The sequence below is a fragment of the Scyliorhinus torazame genome, chromosome 4 (genome assembly GCF_047496885.1).
Source record: "Scyliorhinus torazame isolate Kashiwa2021f chromosome 4, sScyTor2.1, whole genome shotgun sequence".
Lineage (NCBI taxonomy): Eukaryota > Metazoa > Chordata > Chondrichthyes > Carcharhiniformes > Scyliorhinidae > Scyliorhinus > Scyliorhinus torazame.
In genome coordinates, this window is record NC_092710.1 from 8,366,515 (window position 1) to 8,386,930 (window position 20,416).

Sequence of the window (20,416 nt, forward strand, 5' to 3'; positions counted from 1 at the left end):
GTCCTGGGAGTGTTTGATGGGGACAGTGTAGAGGGAGCTTTATCCTGAATCTTACCCAGTGCTGTACCTGTCCTGGGAGTGTTTGATGGGGACTGTGTAGAGGGAGCTTTACTCTGTATCTAAGCCTGTGCTGTACCTGTCCTGGGAGTGTTTGATGGGGACAGTGTGGAGGGAGCTTTACTCTGTATCTAACCCCGTGCTGTACATGTCCTGGGAGTGTTTGATGGGGACAGTGTAGAGGGTGTTTGATGGGGACAGTGTGGAGGGTATTTGATGGGGACAGTGTGGAGGGTGTTTGATGGGGACAGTGTAGAGGGTGTTTGATGGGGACAGTGTGGAGGGTGTTTGATGGGGACAGTGTGGAGGGTGTTTGATGGGGACAGTGTAGAGGGTGTTTGATGGGGACTGTGTAGAGGGTGTTTGATGGGGACAGTGTGGAGGGAGCTTTAGTCTTGTATCTAACCCTTTGCTGTACCTGTCCTGGGAGTGTTTGATGGGGACTGTGTAGAGGGAGCTTTACTCTGTATCTAACCCCGTGCGGTACCTGTCCGGGGAATGTTTGATCGGGACAGTGAAGAGGGAGCTTTACTCTGTATCTAAGCCTGTGCTGTACCTGTCCTGGGAGTGTTTGATGGGGACAGTGTGGAGGGAGCTTTACTCTTGTATCTAACCCTTTGCTGTACCTGTCCTGGGAGTGTTTGATGGGGACAGTGTGGAGGGAGCTTTACTCTTGTATCTAACCCTTTGCTGTACCTGTCCTGGGAGTGTTTGATGGGGACAGTGTAGAGGGAGCTTTACTCGGTATCTAACCCCGTGCTGTACCTGTCCTGGGAGTGTTTGATCTGGACAGTGTAGAGGGAGCTTTATTCTGTATCTAACACCGTGCTGTACCTGTCCTGGGAGTGTTTGATGGGGACAGTGTAGAGGGAGCTTTACTTTGTATCCAACCACGTGCTGTGCCTGTCCTGGGAGTGTTTGATCGGGACAGTGTAGAGGGAGCTTTATTCTGTATCTAACACCGTGCTGTACCTGTCCTGGGAGTGTTTGATGGGGACAGTGCAGAGGGTGTTTGATGGGGACAGTGTGGAGGGTGTTTGATGGGGACAGTGTGGAGGGTGTTTGATGGGGACAGTGTAGAGTGTGTTTGATGGGGACAGTGTAGAGGGTGTTTGATGGGGACAGTGCGGAGGGTGTTTGATGGGGACAGTGTGGAGGGTGTTTGATGGGGACAGTGTGGAGGGTGTTTGATGGGGACAGTGCAGAGGGAGCTTTACTCTGTATCTAACCCCGTGCTGTACCTGTCCAGGGAGTGTTTGATGGGGACAGTGTAGTGGGAGCTTTACTCTGTATCTAACCCCGTGCTGTACCTGTCCTGGGAGTGTTTGACGGGGACAGTGTAGAGGGAGCTTTACTCTGTATCTAACCCCGTGCTGTACCTGTCCTGGGAGTGTTTGATGGGGACAGTGTCGAGGGAGCTTTACTCTGTATCTAACCCCGTGCTGTACCTGTCCTGGGAATGTTTGATGGGGACTGTGTAGAGGGAGCTTTACTCTGTATCTAACTCCATGCTGTACCTGTCCTGGGAGTGTTTGATGGGGACTGTGTAGAGGGAGCTTTACTCTGTATCTAACCCTGTGCTGTACCTGTCCTGGGAATGTTTGATGGGGACAGTGTGGAGGGAGCTTTAGTCTTGTATCGAGCCCTTTGCTGTACCTGTCCTGGGAGTGTTTGATGGGGACAGTGTAGAGGGAGCTTTACTGGGTATCTAACACCGTGCTGTACCTGTCCTGAAAGTGTTTGATGGGGACAGTGTACAGGGAGCATTACTCTGTATCTAACCCCGTGCTGTACCTGTCCTGGGAGTGTTTGATGGGGACAGTGTAGAGGGAGCTTTAGTCTGTATCTAACCCCGTGCTGTACCTGTCCAGGGAGTGTTTGATGGGGACAGTGTAGAGGGAGCTTTACGCTTGTATCGAACACTTTTCTGTATCTGTCCTGGGAGTGTTTGATGGGGACAGTGTAGAGGGAGCTTTACTCTGTATCTAACCCCGTGCTGTACCTGTCCTGGGAGTGTTTGATGGGGGCAGTGTAGAGGGAGCTTTAATCTGTATCTAACCCCGTGCTGTACCTGTCCTGGGAGTGTTTGATGGGGACAGTGTCGAGGGAGCTTTACTCTGTATCTAACCCCGTGCTGTACCTGTCCTGGGAGTGTTTGATGGGGACAGTGTAGAGGGAGCTTTACTCTGTATCTAACCCGTGCTGTATCTGTCCTGGGAATGTTTGATGGGGACTGTGTAGAGTGAGCTTTACTCTGTATCTAAACCCGTGCTGTACCTGTCCTGGGAGTGTTTGATGGGGACTGTGTAGAGGGAGCTTTACTCTGTATCTAAACCTGTGCTGTACCTGTCCTGGGAGTGTTTGATGGGGACAGTGTGGAGGGAGCTTTACTCTTGTATCTAACCCTTTGCTGTACCTGTCCTGGGAGTGTTTGATGGGGACAGTGTGGAGGGAGCTTTACTCTTGTATCTAACCCTTTGCTGTACCTGTCCTGGGAGTGTTTGATGGGGACAGTGTAGAGGGAGCTTTATTCTGTATCTAACACCGTGCTGTACCTGCCCTGGGAGTGTTTGATGGGGACAGTGTCGAGGGAGCTTTACTCTGTATCTAACCCCGTGCTGTACCTGTCCTGGGAGTGTTTGATGGGGCAGTGTAGAGGGAGCTTTACTCTGGATCTAACTCCGTGCTGTACCTGTCCTGGGAGTGTTTGATGGGGACAGTGTAGAGGGAGCTTTACTCTGAATCTAACCCAGTGCTGTACCTGTCCTGGGAGTGTTTGATGGGGACTGTGTAGAGGGAGCTTTACTCTGTATCTAACCCGTGCTGTACCTGTCCTGGGAATGTTTGATGGGGACTGTGTAGAGTGAGCTTTACTCTGTATCTAAACCCGTGCTGTACCTGTCCTGGGAGTGTTTGATGGGGACTGTGTAGAGGGAGCTTTACTCTGTATCTAAACCTGTGCTGTACCTGTCCTGGGAGTGTTTGATGGGGACAGTGTGGAGGGAGCTTTAGTCTTGTATCTAACCCTTTGCTGTACCTTTCCTGGGAGTGTTTGATGGGGACAGTGTAGAGGGAGCTTTACTCTGTATCTAACCCCGTGCTGTACCTGTCCGGGGAATGTTTGATCGGGACAGTGAAGAGGGAGCTTTACTCTGTATCTAAGCCTGTGCTGTACCTGTCCTGGGAGTGTTTGATGGGGACAGTGTAGAGGGAGCTTTATTCTGTATCTAACACCGTGCTGTACCTGTCCTGGGAGTGTTTGATGGGGACAGTGTAGAGGGAGCTTTACTCTGTATCCAACCACGTGCTGTGCCTGTCCTGGGAGTGTTTGATCGGGACAGTGTAGAGGGAGCTTTATTCTGTATCTAACACCGTGCTGTACCTGTCCTGGGAGTGTTTGATGGGTACAGTGTAGAGGGAGCTTTACTCTGTATCTAACCCCGTGCTGTACTAGTCCTGGGAGTGTTTGATGGGGACAGTGTGGAGGGAGCTTTACTCTTGTATCTAACCCTTTGCTGTACCTGTCCTGGGAGTGTTTGATGGGGACAGTGTAGAGGGAGCTTTACTCTGTATCTAACACCGTGCTGTACCTGTCCTGGGAGTGTTTGATGGGGACAGTGTAGAGGGAGCTTTACTCTGTATCTAACCCCGTGCTGTACCTGTCCTGGGAGTGTTTGATGGGGACAGTGTAGAGGGTGTTTGATGGGGACAGTGTGGAGGGTATTTGATGGGGACAGTGTGGAGGGTGTTTGATGGGGACAGTGTGGAGAGTGTTTGATGGGAACAGTGTGGAGCGTGTTTGATGGGGACGGTGCGGAGGGTGTTTGATGGGGACAGTGAGGAGGGTGTTTGATGGGGACAGTGTGGAGGGCGTTTGATGGGGGCAGTGTAGAGGGTGTTTTATGGGGACAGTGCGGAGGGTGTTTGATGGGGACAGTGTGGAGCGTGTTTGATGGGGACGGTGCGGAGGGTGTTTGATGGGGACAGTGTGGAGGGTGTTTGATGGGGACAGTGTGGAGGGCGTTTGATGGGGGCAGTGTGGAGGGTGTTTGATGGGGACCGTGCGGAGGGTGTTTGATGGGGACAGTGTGGAGGGTGTTTGATGGGGACAGTGTGGAGGGTGTTTGATGGGGACAGTGTGGAGGGTGTTTGATGGGGACAGTGCGGAGGGTGTTTGATGGGGACAGTGCGGAGGGTGTTTGATGCGGACAGTGCGGAGGGTGTTTGATGGGGACAGTGCGGAGGTGTTTGATGGGGACAGTGTAGAGGGTGTTTGATGGGGACGGTGCGGAGGGTGTTTGATGGGGACAGTGCGGAGGGTGTTTGATGGGGACAGTGTGGAGGGTGTTTGATGGGGACAGTGTGGAGAGTGTTTGATGGGGACAGTGTAGAGGGTGTTTGATGGGGACAGTGTGGAGGGTGTTTGATGGGGACAGTGCGGAGGGTGTTTGATGGGGACAGTGCGGAGGGTGTTTGATGGGGACAGTGTGGAGGGTGTTTGATGGGGACAGTGTGGAGGGTGTTTGATGGGGACAGTGTGGAGGGTGTTTGATGGGGACAGTGCGGAGGGTGTTTGATGGGGACAGTGTGGAGGGTGTTTGATGGGGACAGTGTAGAGGGTGTTTGATGGGGACAGTGTGGAGGGTGTTTGATGGGGACAGTGTGGAGAGTGTTTGATGGGGACAGTGTAGAGGGTGTTTGATGGGGACAGTGTGGAGGGTGTTTGATGGGGACAGTGCGGAGGTGTTTGATGGGGACAGTGTGGAGGGTGTTTGATGGGGACAGTGTAGAGGGTGTTTGATGGGGACAGTGTGGAGGGTGTTTGATGGGGACAGTGCGGAGGGTGTTTGATGGGGACAGTGTGGAGGGTGTTTGATGGGGACAGTGTAGAGGGTGTTTGATGGGGACAGTGCGGTGGGTGTTTGATGGGGACAGTGTAGAGGGTGTTTGATGGGGACAGTGCGGAGGGTGTTTGATGGGGACAGTGTAGAGGGTGTTTCATGGGGACGGTGCGGAGGGTGTTTGATGGGGACAGTGTGGAGGGTGTTTGATGGGGACAGTGTGGAGGGTGTTTGATGGGGACAGTGTGGAGAGTGTTTGATGGGGACAGTGTGGAGGGTGTTTGATGGGGACAGTGTGGAGGGTGTTTGATGGGGCAGTGTAGAGGGTATTTGATGGGGACAGTGCGGAGGGTGTTTGATGGGGACAGTGTGGAGGGTGTTTGATGGGGACAGTGTGGAGGGTGTTTGATGGGGACAGTGTGGAGAGTGTTTGATGGGGCAGTGTAGAGGGTGTTTGATGGGGACAGTCTAGTGGTTGTTTGATGGGGACAGTGTGGAGGGTGTTTGATGGGGACAGTGTGGAGGGTGTTTGATGGGGACAGTGTAGAGGGTGTTTGATGGGGACAGTGTGGAGGGTGTTTGATGGGGACAGTGTAGAGGGTGTTTGATGGGGACAGTGTAGAGGGTGTTTGATGGGGACAGTGCGGAGGGTGTTTGATGGGGACAGTGTGGAGGGTGTTTGATGGGGACAGTGTGGAGGGTGTTTGATGGGGACAGTGTGGAGGGTGTTTGATGGGGACAGTGTGGAGGGTGTTTGATGGGGACAGTGTAGAGGGTGTTTGATGGGGACAGTGTAGAGGGTGTTTGATGGGGACAGTGCGGAGGGTGTTTGATGGGGACAGTGTAGAGGGTGTTTGATGGGGACAGTGTAGAGGGTGTTTGATGGGGACAGTGCGGAGGGTGTTTGATGGGGACAGTGTGGAGAGTGTTTGATGGGGACAGTGTGGAGGGTGTTTGATGGGGACAGTGTGGAGAGTGTTTGATGGGGACAGTGTGGAGGGTGTTTGATGGGGACAGTGTAGAGGGTGTTTGATGGGGACAGTGTGGAGGGTGTTTGATGGGGACAGTGTGGAGGGTGTTTGATGGGGACAGTGTGGAGGGTGTTTGATGGGGACAGTGTGGAGGGTGTTTGATGGGGACAGTGTGGAGGGTGTTTGATGGGGACAGTGTAGAGGGTGTTTGATGGGGACAGTGCGGAGGGAGGTGTCCTCTGGGCTGTCGATGCCACTTACCCTTGGGTTGGTGTTTGCCGTGCTTCTTGCCGTTGGGTAGCTCTTGCCGCGCCGGGTTCATGTGCGCTGACGTCCGTCCCGATCTCACACATTGCCGGCTCGGAGTTGGGGCCTGCTGGGGGCGAGCGGGCTTGCGCGGACGGACGGTTCTCCTTGCCCTCGCTGGCCGTCGTGGCGAAGACGCCTCCGGCGGGCTCCCTGTTGAAGAATGCGAAGGAGGTGGAGCCAAAGCGCGGGGAAAGCTCGCTGACCGAGAGCTCGCGGCTCCAACGCCGCCCTCCGTCCCCCTCCCTCTTCGGCTCCTCCATCTTGGCCAGGATCTCCTCCACAGTGGTGCCGGGGAAGCGTTTTCCCGGCCCGCGCACCGCCACCGGCCTGACCCGGAAGACCGGCTTGCCGGCCGGCCGCTCGGCTGCGGGGGGCGGCGCCGGCCGGCCGGCCAGGGCAGGCGGCGCCTGGGGCCGCCCGGCCACGGGCTGGGGGGGCGCGCCCCTCATGGCCTCGGCCAGCAGCTCCAGCAAGGGGGGGGCCGTGGGGGTGGGGGGCCCGTCGCCCAGCGGCGGGGGCTGCGGCGAGGTGGGGGAGGGGCAGGGCGAGATGGAAGAGGAGGAGGGGCGGCGGACGGGCTGGTGAGGGCGGGCTGCCAGGGCGCCGTAGGGCCTGGGCCCAGCCAGCGAGTTCACCTTGCGCACCGATGGCAGTTCGGCTAGGGGGGGCTTCGCAGCGGACGGTTTGGGTGGGACGGTTGGCTTTGTTTTGACAGGAGGCTTGGGGGCACCTAGGAGAGGGAGGAAGAGAGAGAGAGAGAGAGACATGGGTCTGAATTAATATTCTGCTCTGACCCTCGTCACAAACGCCAGCCCCCACCCTCTTCCCCCCCCTCTCCCCCCCCACGACACAAAACACTCACCTGGGCCTGAGGAGGATTTATTGCCAGAATCCATGAGTGGTGCCAAAGGCCTTCTGTCAGTGAGGGACTCGGAGAGAGGAGTGGACGCGATGGCGGAGATCTGTGTGTCGGCCATCTTTGAATCTATTCTGCGACTCAGTCAGGACCTGGAACTCGATCCCATCCTGCACAAAGACGGGACAGCATTAACATCGGGGAACTGGTCAAACCTGAGCGGCTGCCACCAGTAAACAGGCATCTTCTCTCGCCACCCAAGATATGTGCTTCGATCATTGAAGGGAGCAGGCAAAGCGGGGAGAGAGGTTAATAAAGAGTATAGTATCCTGGGCTGCATTGAGCAGAGAGTTCAGGAGCGAGGAGGTTATACGGAACTAATCGGACGGGGTATTGAATACAAGAGTCGGCAGGTCATGTTACAGTTGTCTCGGACTTTGCTTAGGCCACATTTGGAATACTGCGTGCAGTTCTGGTCGCCACATTACCAGAAGGATGTGGATGCTTTAGAGAGGGTGCAGAGGAGGTTTCACCAGGATGTTGCCTGGTGTGGAGGGTGCTAGCTATGAAGAAAGGGTGAGTAGATTAGGATTGTTTTCGTTGGAAAGACAGAGGTTGAGGGGGGAACCTGATTGAGGTCATCAAAATGATGAGAGGTATGGACAGGGTGGATAGCAACAAGCTTTTTCCAAGAGTGGGGGTGTCAATTACTAGGGGTCACGAGTTCAAGGTGAGAAGGGGAAAGTTTAAGGAGATGTGCATGGAAAGTTTTTTACGCAGAGGGTGGTGGGTGCCTGGAACGCTTTGCCAGCGGAGGTGGTAGAGGCGGGCACGATAGCATCATTTAAGATGCATCTAGACAGATATATGAACGGGCGGGGAACAGAGGGAAGTAGATCCTTGGACAATAGGCGACAGGTTTAGATAAAGGATCTGGATCGGCGCAGGCTGGGAGGGCCGAAGGGCCTGTTCCTGTGCTGTGATTTTCTTTGTTCTTTAATACAAGGTGTTTAGACCTTACTGGAATATTGAGCACAGTTCTGAGCGCCACACTACGGGAAGGGTGTGAACACATTGGAGAGAGTGTGGAAGAGGTTCACAGGAACGGTTCGGGGATGGGAAGCTTCAGTTGTGAGGATAGATTGGAGAGGTCGCGACTTCTCCTTGGAGAGGTCACGAGGAGATTCGATAGAGATGTCCAAAATCATGGGGAGGGGCAGGCGGAGAAGTGGTGGCCTTTGAGAGTGCAGCACTCCCTCAGTACTGACCCTCTGACAGTGCGGCACTCCCTCAGTACTGACCCTCTGACAGTGCAGCACTCCCTCAGTACTGACCCTCTGACAGTGCAGCACTCCCTCAGTACTGACCCTCTGACAGTGCGGCACTCCCTCAGTACTGACCCTCTGACAGTGCGGCACTCCCTCAGTACTGACCCTTTGACAGTGCGGCACTCCCTCAGTACTGACCCTCTGACAGTGCGGCACTCCCTCAGCACTGACCCTTTGACAGTGCGGCACTCCCTCAGTACTGACCCTTTGACAGTGCGGCACTCCCTCAGTACTGACCCTCTGACAGTGCAGCACTCCCTCAGTACTGACCCTCTGACAGTGCGGCATTCCCTCAGTACTGACTCTCTGACAGTGCAGCACTCCCTCAGAACTGACCCTCTGACAGTGCAGCACTCCCTCAGTACTGACCCTCTGACAGTGCAGCACTCCCTCAGTACTGACCCTCTGACAGTGCAGCACTCCCTCAGTACTGACCCTCTGACAGTGCAGCACTCCCTCAGTACTGACCCTCTGACAGTGCAGCACTCCCTCAGCACTGACCCTCTGACAGTGCGGCACTCCCTCAGTACTGACCCTCTGACAGTGCAGCACTCCCTCAGTACTCACCCTCTGACAGTGCAGCACTCCCTCAGCACTGACCCTCTGACAGTGCGGCACTCCCTCAGTACTGACCCTCTGACAGTGCAGCACTCCCTCAGTACTCACCCTCTGACAGTGCAGCACTCCCTCAGCACTGACCCTCTGACAGTGCGGCACTCCCTCAGTACTGACCCTCTGACAGTGCGGCACTCCCTCAGTACTGACCCTCTGACAGTGCGGCACTCCCTCAGTACTGACCCTCTGACAGTGCGGCACTCCCTCAGTACTGACCCTCTGACAGTGCAGCACTCCCTCAGCACTGACCCTTTGACAGTGCGGCACTCCCTCAGTACTGACCCTCTGACAGTGCGGCGCTCCCTCAGTACTGACCCTCTGACAGTGCGGCTCTCCCTCAGTACTGACCCTCTGACAGTGCGGCACTCCCTCATTACTGACCCTCTGACAGTGCGGCACTCCCTCAGCACTGACCCTCTGACAGTGCGGCACTCCCTCAGTACTGACCCTCTGACAGTGCAGCACTCCCTCAGTACTGACCCTCTGACATGTGGTTAGCACAATTGCTTCACAGCTCCAGGGTCCCAGGTTCGATTCCCCGCTGGGTCACTGTCTGTGCGGAGTCTGCACGTCCTCCCCGTGTCTGCGTGGGTTTCCTCCGGGTGCTCCGGTTTCCTCCCACAGTCCAAAGATGTGCAGGTTAGGTGGATTGGCCATGATAAATTGCCCTTAGTGTCCAAAATTGCCCTTAGTGTTGGGTGGGGTTACTGGGTTATGGGGATAGGGTGGAGGTGTGGGCTTGGGTAGGGTGCTCTTTCCAAGAGCCGGTGCAGACTTGATGGGCCGAATGGCCTCCTTCTCCACTGTAAATTCTATGAATTAACATGCAGACTCCGCACAGACAGTGACCCAATCGAACCTGGGAGCCTGGGGCTGTGAAGCAACTGTGCTAACCACTGTGCTGCCGTGTCGCCCTACTTTCTTCTTTGTATCTTAATTAGATCTGTCTCTTTCTGTCTCTCGGGTAATGCAGTCAGTCTTTTCTGATCGCCTACTGAATATCGATGAAAGTGTCGAGGATCCACTGCAACTGAACAACACGCAGTATTGTGAACGCTGAGGGAAATATTTCCTTCATTCTTAACCAATTAACACTCTTCAACCCCTTCATCTTCGCGTTCTCCCTTTTCCTTCACATGGTTACTTTCAGTGACTGCCGCCGTTCCTGGTTGTCCAGCTCTTACCTCCCATCGGAGTTTGTGCCCCTATCTCCGTTTACTATCACACCCCCTATCTCCGTTTAGTAATACCGACTGAAACACTTTGTGCTGTCCAGATTTCCAACTGCAATCCTCAGGATCGGGGGAACAACACATTATTGACCCCATCTGGTTGTTGCTGACAGATGTGGTGGCAGAATCACAACATGGCTCTCCATCCACCTTCCTCCTAGCTTTCAAATGGAGTTGGTTACTAATTTGCTTCATCTCCTTTACGACTTCCTTCCTTTTCCTTGAAGAGGCACTGTGGACCTTTAAAAGGAAATTAAGGAGCAACGTAGCGTGGCCAATTCACCTACCCTCCACATCTTATGGGGCTACCGTGCTAATTTCCCATAGAGAATGATCTCTCTCAGAGCCTCATGGGTAATCCAGTCGATTTCGGCGAGAGAACAGCTGGTGATTCAATTTCAGCGGGGGCAGTGCGGAAGTGATTGCTGGGAGGTAAGTCTGTCCTTTAAAAACACTTGTCTTTGCAGGGGCAGGCCAGTCGATTTCGGCGGGAGAACAGCTGGTGATTCAATTTCAGCGGGGGCAGTGCGGAAGTGGTTGCTGGGAGGTGAGTCTGTCCTTTAAAAACACTTGTCTTTGCAGGGGCAGGCCAGTCGATTTCGGCGGGAGAAGAGCTGGTGAGTCAATTTCAGCGGGGGCAGTGCGGAAGTGATTGCTGGGAGGTAAGTCTGTCCTTTAAAAACACTTACCTGGTCCCGTTGTCGGTCCCTCTTTTCTGTTTTTAAAAAATATTTTAGTATTTAAGGCGGGAACAGGAAGTTCGACCCGCAGACTTCTGGGAAGACCCTCACCAATAAATTCTGGTGGAGAGGAAACCCGAGACCCTACACGTGTAGTGTCTCCCACTCGCCCTCCTCCTCTAACCTAATAATAAAACCCATTGGTGTGAGGTAAGTACCATATTTTATTATTAACACTAAGAAGGTAAGTAAGTGATTTTTACTCATTTTTACTTTTGTACCTTTTTCAAATTGTGTGTGTGTCGGGGGGAAACTGAAGTGACATCACAGAAAAGCTGTGACCTGAGTGGCTGGTTGGGATTCTACACTAAATTTAAAAAATTGAGCATTGGTAACTAATTAAACATAATTACTTAATTATAATTTAGAGGGACATCTAAGCCAGAGATCGGAGAGTACTGTATTTAGCTTTCGCATTTCTATTAGAAATCTAGTGCTAGGACACAGATAGTTAACAGTAACTTTGAAATTAAAAAAATATATATTCAAAAAAAAATTTTTTAATTTTAATTTTAATTAATTGACGCAATGTCAATTAGAGGGGTGCTGTGCTCTGACTGTGAAATGTGGCAGGTCCGGGAGGCTTCCAGCATCCCGGATGGCTTCATTTGCAGAAAGTGCACCCAACTGGAGCTCCTCACAGACCGCATGGTTCGGTTGGAGCAGCAATTGGATGCACTTAGGAGCATGCAGGTGGCGGAAAGCGTCATAGATCGCAGTTATGTAAATGTGGTCACACCCAAGGTGCAGGCAGAGAAATGGGTGACCACCAGAAAGGGCAGGCAGTCAGTGCAGGAATCCCCTGTGGTTGTCCCCCTCTCGAACAGATATACCCCTTTGGATACTGTCGGGGGGGGATAGCCTATCAGGGGAAAACAGCAGCAGCCAGAGCAGTGGCACCACGGCTGGCTCTGATGTTCAGAAGGGAGGGTCAAAGCGCAGAAGAGTAATAGTAATAGGGGACTCTATAGTCAGGGGCACAGATAGGCGCTTCTGTGGACGTGAAAGAGACTCCAGGATGGTATGTTGCCTCCCTGGTGCCAGGGTCCAGGATGTCTCCGAACGGGTAGAGGGCATCCTGAAGGGGGAGGGCAAACAGGCAGAGGTCGTTGTACATATTGATACTAACGACATAGGCAGGAAGGAGCATGAGGTCCTGCAGCAGGAGTTCAGGGAGCTAGGCAGAAAGTTAAAAGACAGAACCTCGAGGGTTGTAATCTCGGGATTACTCCCTCTGCCACGTGCCAGTGAGACTAGAAATAGGAAGATAGAGCAGCTAAACACGTGGCTAAACAGCTGGTGTAGGAGGGAGGGTTTCCATTATCTGGACCACTGGGAGCTCTTCCGGGGCAGGTGTGACCTGTATAAGAAGGATGGGTTGCATTTAAACCGGAGAGGCATAAATATCCTGGCCGCGAGGTTTGCTCGTGTCACACGGGAGGGTTTAAACTAGTATGGCAGGGGGGTGGGCACGGGAGCAATAGGTCAGAAGGTGAGAGCATTGAGGGAGAACTAGGGAATAGGGACAGTGTGGCTCTGAGGCAGAGCAGACAGGGAGAAGTTGCTGAACACAGCGAGTCTGGTGGCCTGAAGTGCATATGTTTTAATGCAAGAAGTGTTACGGGTAAGGCAGATGAACTTAGAGCTTGGATTAGTACTTGGAACTATGATGTTGTTGCCATTACAGAGACCTGGTTGAGGGAAGGGCAGGATTGGCAGCTAAACGTTCCAGGATTTAGATGTTTCAGGCGGGATAGAGGGGGATGTAAAAGGGGAGGCGGAATTGCGCTACTGGTTCGGGAGAACATCACAGCTGTACTGCGAGAGGACACCTCAGAGGGCAGTGAGGCTATATGGGTAGAGATCAGGAATAAGAAGGGTGCAGTCACAATGTTGGGGGTATACTACAGGCCTCCCAACAGCCAGCGGGAGATAGAGGAGCAGATAGGTAGACAGATTTTGGAAAAGAGTAAAAACAACAGGGTTGTGGTGATGGGAGACTTCAACTTCCCCAATATTGACTGAGACTCACTTAGTGCCAGGGGCTTAGACGGGGCGGAGTTTGTAAGGAGCATCCAGGAGGGCTTCTTAAAACAATATGTAAACAGTCCAACTAGGGAAGGGGCGGTACTGGACCTGGTATTGGGGAATGAGCCCGGCCAGGTGGTAGATGTTTCAGTAGGGGAGCATTTCGGTAACAGTGACCACAATTCAGTAAGTTTTAAAGTACTGGTGGACAAGGATAAGAGTGGTCCTAGGATGAATGTGCTAAATTGGGGGAAGGCTAATTATAACAATATTAGGCGGGAACTGAAGAACATAGATTGGGGGCGGATGTTTGAGGGCAAATCAACATCTGACATGTGGGAGGCTTTCAAGTGGCAGTTGAAAGGAATTCAGGACCGGCATGTTCCTGTGAGGAAGAAGGATAAATACGGCAATTTTCGGGAACCTTGGATGACGAGTGATATTGTAGGCCTCGTCAAAAAGAAAAAGGAGGCATTTGTCAGGGCTAAAAGGCTGGGAACAGACGAAGCCTGTGTGGCATATAAGGAAAGTAGGAAGGAACTTAAGCAAGGAGTCAGGAGGGCTAGAAGGGGTCATGAAAAATCATTGGCAAATAGGGTTAAGGAAAATCCCAAGGCTTTTTACACGTACATAAAAAGCAAGAGGGTAGCCAGGGAAAGGGTTGGCCCACTGAAGGATAGGCAAGGGAATCTATGTGTGGAGCCAGAGGAAATGGGCGAGGTACTAAATGAATACTTTGCATCAGTATTCACCAAAGAGAAGGAATTGGTAGATGTTGAGTCTGGAGAAGGGGGTGTAGATAGCCTGGGTCACATTGTGATCCAAAAAGACGAGGTGTTGGGTGTCTTAAAAAATATTAAGGTAGATAAGTCCCCAGGGCCTGATGGGATCTACCCCAGAATACTGAAGGAGGCTGGAGAGGAAATTGCTGAGGCCTTGACAGAAATCTTTGGATCCTCGCTGTCTTCAGGGGATGTCCCGGAGGACTGGAGAATAGCCAATGTTGTTCCTCTGTTTAAGAAGGGTAGCAAGGATAATCCCTGGAACTACAGGCCGGTGAGCTTTACTTCAGTGGTAGGGAAATTACTGGAGAGAATTCTTAGAGACAGGATCTACTCCCATTTGGAAGCAAATGGACGTATTAGTGAGAGGCAGCACGGTTTTGTGAAGGGGAGGTCGTGTCTCACTAACTTGATAGAGTTTTTCGAGGAGGTCACTAAGATGATTGATGCAGGTAGGGCAGTAGATGTTGTCTATATGGACTTCAGTAAGGCCTTTGACAAGGTCCCTCATGGTAGACTAGTACAAAAGGTGAAGTCACACGGGATCAGGGGTGAACTGGCAAGGTGGATACAGAACTGGCTAGGCCATAGAAGGCAGAGGGTAGCAATGGAGGGATGCTTTTCTAATTGGAGGGTTGTGACCAGTGGTGTTCCACAGGGATCAGTGCTGGGACCTTTGCTGTTTGTAGTATATATAAATGATTTGGAGGAAAATGTAACTGGTCTGATTAGTAAGTTTGCAGACGACACAAAGGTTGGTGAAATTGCGGATAGCGATGAGGACTGTCTGAGGATACAGCAGGATTTAGATTGTCTGGAGACTTGGGCGGAGAGATGGCAGATGGAGTTTAATCCGGACAAATGTGAGGTAATGCATTTTGGAAGGGCTAATGCAGGTAGGGAATATACAGTGAATGGTAGAACCCTCAAGAGTATTGAAAGTCAAAGAGATCTAGGAGTACAGGTCCACAGGTCATTGAAAGGGGCAACACAGGTGGAGAAGGTAGTCAAGAAGGCATACGGCATGCTTGCCTTCATTGGCCAGGGCATTGAGTATAAGAATTGGCAAGTCATGTTGCAGCTGTATAGAACCTTAGTTAGGCCACACTTGGAGTATAGTGTTCAATTCTGGTCGCCACACTACCAGAAGAATGTGGAGGCTTTAGAGAGGGTGCAGAAGAGATTTACCAGAATGTTGCCTGGTATGGAGGGCATAAGCTATGAGGAGCGATTGAATAAACTCGGTTTGTTCTCACTGGAACGAAGGAGGTTGAGGGGCGACCTGATAGAGGTATACAAAATTATGAGGGGCATAGACCGAGTGGATAGTCAGAGGCTTTTCCCCAGGGTAGAGGGGTCAATTACTAGGGGGCATAGGTTTAAGGTGAGAGGGGCAAGGTTTAGAGTAGATGTACGAGGCAAGTTTTTTACGCAGAGGGTAGTGGGTGCCTGGAACTCACTACCGGAGGAGGTAGTGGAAGCAGGGACGATAGGGACATTTAAGGGGCATCTTGACAAATATATGATTAGGATGGGAATAGAAGGATACGGACCCAGGAAGTGTAGAAGATTGTAGTTTAGTCGGGCAGTATGGTCGGCACGGGCTTGGAGGGCCGAAGGGCCTGTTCCTGTGCTGTACATTTCTTTGTTCTTTGTTTAGTTGCAACTCCCAATTCTCGGACTCGTCTATCTAAATTATTCTGCTTACCTATTTCGAATTCAACATACGTCTGTGCTGCTGCCTCCTGAACTTCTGAAAGGTTTGCTTCAGGAACCAATTCATACCTGCCCAGAATAGCCTTTTTTTTTTAACCTCGTATTAATTCTTACAGATTCCTCTGGTGATGTCCATTTTCCCCTTGACCACTCTTTTTGGGTTGCAATTTTCTCCAAAGTCTAAACACATGTTTACTGCCTCAATTTCAATGAACTTTGGGAGCGAATTGATACAAGATTACGAGGGGCATGGATAGAGTGGACGGGCAGGCAGTCTTTCCCAGGGTGGCGGGCTCAGTCGCCAGGGGTCATAGGTTTAAGGTCCGTGGGGCAAAGTTTAGAGTCGATGTGCGAGGCAGGTTTTTTTTTAACAGCAGAGGGCGGTGAGTGCCTGGAAGGCATTGCCAGGGGAGGTTGTGGAAGCAGATACGTTAACGGCGTTGAAAAGGCATCTTGACAAGCACACGGATAGGATGGGGAGAGAGATACGGCACTGGGAAGGGGGCCAAGGGTGGTATAACCGGTACAGGCTTGGAGGGCCGAAGGGCCTGTTCCTATGCTGTATTGTGCGTTGTTCCTTGATCTTAAAACATATCGCCACTGGGTTCTGGGTAGTGATTTCAGTGTGTGAGCCCGGGTGTGAAGGAACACTCCTTTAATAGTGATTTCAGTGTGTGTGAGCGCGGGTGTGAAGGAACATTCCTTTAATAGTGATTTCAGTGTGTGTGAGCCCGGGTGTGAAGGAACACTCCTTTAATAGTGATTTCAGTGTGTGTGAGCCCGGGTGTGAAGGAACACTCCTTTAATAGTGATTTCAGTGCGTGAGCCCGGGTGTGAAGGAACACTCCTTTAATAGTGATTTCAGTGTGTGAGAGCCCGGGTGTGAAGGAACACTCCTTTAATAGTGATTTCAGTGTGTGAGCCTGGGTGTGAAGGAACACTCCTTTAATAGTGATTTCACTGCGAGAGCCAGGGTATGAAGGAACACTCCTTTAATAGTGATTTCACTGCGAGAGCCCGGGTGTGAAGGAACACTCCTTTAATAGTGATTTCAGTGTCTGTGAGCCCGGGTGTGAAGGAACACTCCTTTAATAGTGATTTCAGTGTGTGTGAGAGCCCAGGTGTGAAGGAACACTCCTTTAATAGTGATTTCAGTGTGTGTGAGAGCCCAGGTGTGAAGGAACACTCCTTTAATAGTGATTTCAGTGTGTGTGTGAGCCCGGGTGTGAAGGAACACTCCTTTAATAGTGATTTCAGTGTGTGTGTGAGCCCGGGTGTGAAGGAACACTCCTTTAATAGTGATTTCAGTGTGAGAGAGCCCGGGTGTGAAGGAACACTCCTTTAATAGTGATTTCAGTGTGTGTGTGAGCCCAGGTGTGAAGGAACACTCCTTTAATAGTGATTTCAGTGTGTGAGAGCCCGGATGTGAAGGAACACTCCTTGAATATGATTTCAGTGTGTGTGAGCTCGGGTGTGAAGGAACACTCCTTTAATAGTGATTTCAGTGTGTGTGAGAGCCCGGTTGTGAAGGAACACTCCTTTAATCGTGATTTCAGTGTGTGAGAGCCCGGGTGTGAAGGAACACTCCTTGAATAGTGATTTCAGTGTGTGTGAGCCCGGGTGTGAAGGAACACTCCTTTAATCGTGATTTCAGTGTGTGAGAGCCCGGGTGTGAAGGAACACTCCTTGAATAGTGATTTCAGTGTGTGTGAGCCCGGGAGTGAAGGAACACTCCTTTAATAGTGATTTCAGTGTGTGTGAGCCCGGGTGTGAAGGAACACTCCTTGAATAGTGATTTCAGTGTGTGTGAGCCCGGGTGTGAAGGAGCACTCCTTTAATAGTGATTTCAGTGTGAGAGAGCCCGGGTGTGAAGGAACACTCCTTTAATAGTGATTTCAGTGTGTGTGAGCCCGGGTGTGAAGGAACACTCCTTTAATAGTGATTTCAGTGTGTGTGAGAGCCCGGGTGTGAAGGAACACTCCTTTAATAGTGATTTCAGTTTGAGAGCCCGGGTGTGAAGGAACACTCCTTTAATAGTGATTTCAGTGTGTGTGAGCCCGGGTGTGAAGGAACACTCCTTTAATAGTGATTTCAGTGTGTGTGTGAGCCCGGGTGTGAAGGAACACTCCTTGAATAGTGATTTCAGTGTGTGTGTGAGCCCGGGTGTGAAGGAACACTCCTTTAATAGTGATTTCAGTGTGTGTGTGAGCCCGGGTGTGAAGGAACATTCCTTTAATAATCATTTCAGTGTGTGTGAGAGCCCGGGTGTGAAGGAACACTCCTTTAATAGTGATTTCAGTGTGTGTGTGAGCCCGGGTGTGAAGGAACATTCCTTTAATAGTGATTTCAGTGTGTGTGAGCCCGAGTGTGAAGGAACATTCCTTTAATAGTCATTTCAGTGTGTGTGTGAGCCCGGGTGTGAAGGAACACTCCTTTAATAGTGATTTCAGTTTGAGAGCCCGGGTGTGAAGGAACACATCTTTAATAGTGATTTCAGTGTGTGAGCCTGGGTGTGAAGGAACACTCCTTTAATAGTGATTTCAGTGAGATCCCGGGTGTGAAGGAACACTCCTTTAATAGTGATTTCATGTGTGTGTGAGCCCGGGTGTGAAGGAACACTCCTTTAATAGTGATTTCAGTGTGTGTGAGCCCGGGTGTGAAGGAACACTCCTTTAATAGTGATTTCAGTGTGTGTGAGCCTGGGTGTGACGGAACACTCCTTTAATAGTGATTTCAGTGTGAGAGCCCGGGTGTGAAGGAACACTCCTTTAATCGTGATTTCAGTGTGTGAGAGCCCGGGTGTGAAGGAACACTCCTTTAATAGTGATTTCAGTGTGTGAGCCCAGGTGTAACGGAACACTCCTTTAATAGTGATTTCAGTGTGTGTGTAAGCCCGGGTGTGAAGGAACACTCCTTTAATAGTGATTTAAGTGTGTGAGCCCAGGTGTGAAGGAACACTCCTTTAATAGTGATTTCAGTGTGTGTGTGAGCCCGGGGGTGAAGGAACACTCCTTGAATAGTGATTTCAGTGTGTGTGTGAGCCCGGGTGTGAAGGAACACTCCTTTAATAGTGATTTCAGTGTGTGTGTGAGCCCGGGTGTGAAGGAACACTCCTTTAATAGTGATTTCAGTGTGTGTGAGCCTGGGTGTGACGGAACACTCCTTTAATAGTGATTTCAGTGTGAGAGCCCGGGTGTGAAGGAACACTCCTTTAATAGTGATTTCAGTGTGTGTCAGCCCGGGTGTGAAGGAACACTCCTTTAATAGTGATTTCAGTGTGTGAGAGCCCGGGTGTGAAGGAACACTCCTTTAATCGTGATTTCAGTGTGTGAGAGCCCGGGTGTGAAGGAACACTCCTTTAATAGTGATTTCAGTGTGTGAGCCCAGGTGTGAAGGAACACTCATTTAATAGTGATTTCAGTGTGTGTGAGAGCACGGGTGTGAAGGAACACTCCTTTAATAGTGATTTCAGTGTGTGTGTGCCCGGGTGTGAAGGAACACCTCTTGAATAGTGAATTCAGTGTGTGTGTGAGCCCGGGTGTGAAGGAACACTACTTGAATAGTGATTTCAGTGTGTGAGCCTGGGTGTGAAGGAACACTCCTTTAATAGTGATTTCAGTGTGTGTGAGCCCGGGTGTGAAGGAACACTCCTTTAATAGTGATTTCAGTGTGTGAGAGAGCCCGGGTGTGAAGGAACGCTCCTTTAATAGTGATTTCAGTGTGTGTGAGCCCGGGTGTGAAGGAACACTCCTTTAATAGTGATTTCAGTGTGTCAGAGCCCAGGTGTGAAGGAACACTCCTTTAATAGTGATTTCAGTGTGTGTGTGCCCGGGTGTGAAGGAACACTACTTGAATAGTGAGTGGATGGTGATTGTGGGTTGGTCTGTGTACTCACACGAGCAGATGCTATGTGTGTGACGTCTCGCTCTCTCTCGGGTCTGGTTCCTTCCCCTCTTTCTGCCTGTGGTTGGGAACTCGGGACTTCCTTCGCTCCCCGGCCCTGGGTGTGAACAAACATCTGCTTTACATTTCCCACTGGCAACCACAGCTGGAATGTGCCATGCTGATCTCACACTGAAATCCAGCTCATCCTGGACTGGCACAGATTCCGACTGACAGTCACCGAACCCCCCCCCCCCTACTGACACACTCACCGAACCCCCCCCACCCCGACTGACACACTCACCGAACCCCCCCCGACTGATACACTCACTGAACCCCCCGCCCCGACTGACACAGTCACCGAACCCCCCCCCCCGACTGACACACTCACCGAACCCCCCCCCCGACTGACACACTCACCGAACCCCCCCCCCCGACTGACACACTCACCGAACCCCCCCCCGACTGACACAGTCACCGAACCCCCCCCCGACTGACACAGTCACCGAACCCCCCCCCGACTGACACACTCACCGAACCCCCCCCCGACTGACACAGTCACCGAACCACCCCCCCGACTGACACAGTCACCGACCCCCCCCGACTGACACACTCACCGAACCCCCCCCTCCCCGACTGACACACTCACCGAACCCCCCTCCCCGACTGACACACTCACCGAACCCCCCCCTCCCCGACTGACACACTCACCGAACCCCCCTCCCCGACTGACACACTCACCGAACCCCTCCCTCCACGACTGACACAGTCACCGAACCCCCCCCTACTGACACACTCACCGACCCCCCCCCGACTGACACAGTCACCGAACCCCCCCCGACTGACACAGTCACCGAAACCCCCCCCCGACTGACACAGTCACCGAAACCCCCCCCCCCGACTGACACACTCACCGAACCCCCCCCCCCGACTGACACACTCACCGAACCCCCCCCCGACTGGCACACTCACCGAACCCCCCCCCGACTGACACACTCACCGAACCCCCCCCGACTGACACACTCACCGAACCCCCCCCGACTGACACACTCACCGAAC

General features: G+C 52.0%; 1 protein-coding gene across 1 annotated transcript in view; it reads right to left on the reverse strand.

Annotated features, from left to right (window-relative positions):
* LOC140411276 (uncharacterized) overlaps positions 1 to 20,416 on the reverse strand; it is a 291,683-nt gene that overhangs the window by 147,917 nt on the left and 123,350 nt on the right. Inside the window, exons 3-5 of the mRNA XM_072500398.1 lie at positions 19,371 to 19,475; positions 7,041 to 7,204; positions 6,131 to 6,908 (exon numbers count right to left, since the gene is read on the reverse strand). Of these exons, the coding sequence (XP_072356499.1) occupies positions 6,131 to 6,908; positions 7,041 to 7,155 (893 nt within the window). The 5' untranslated portion in view covers positions 7,156 to 7,204; positions 19,371 to 19,475. The remainder of the gene's footprint in view (positions 1 to 6,130; positions 6,909 to 7,040; positions 7,205 to 19,370; positions 19,476 to 20,416) is intronic.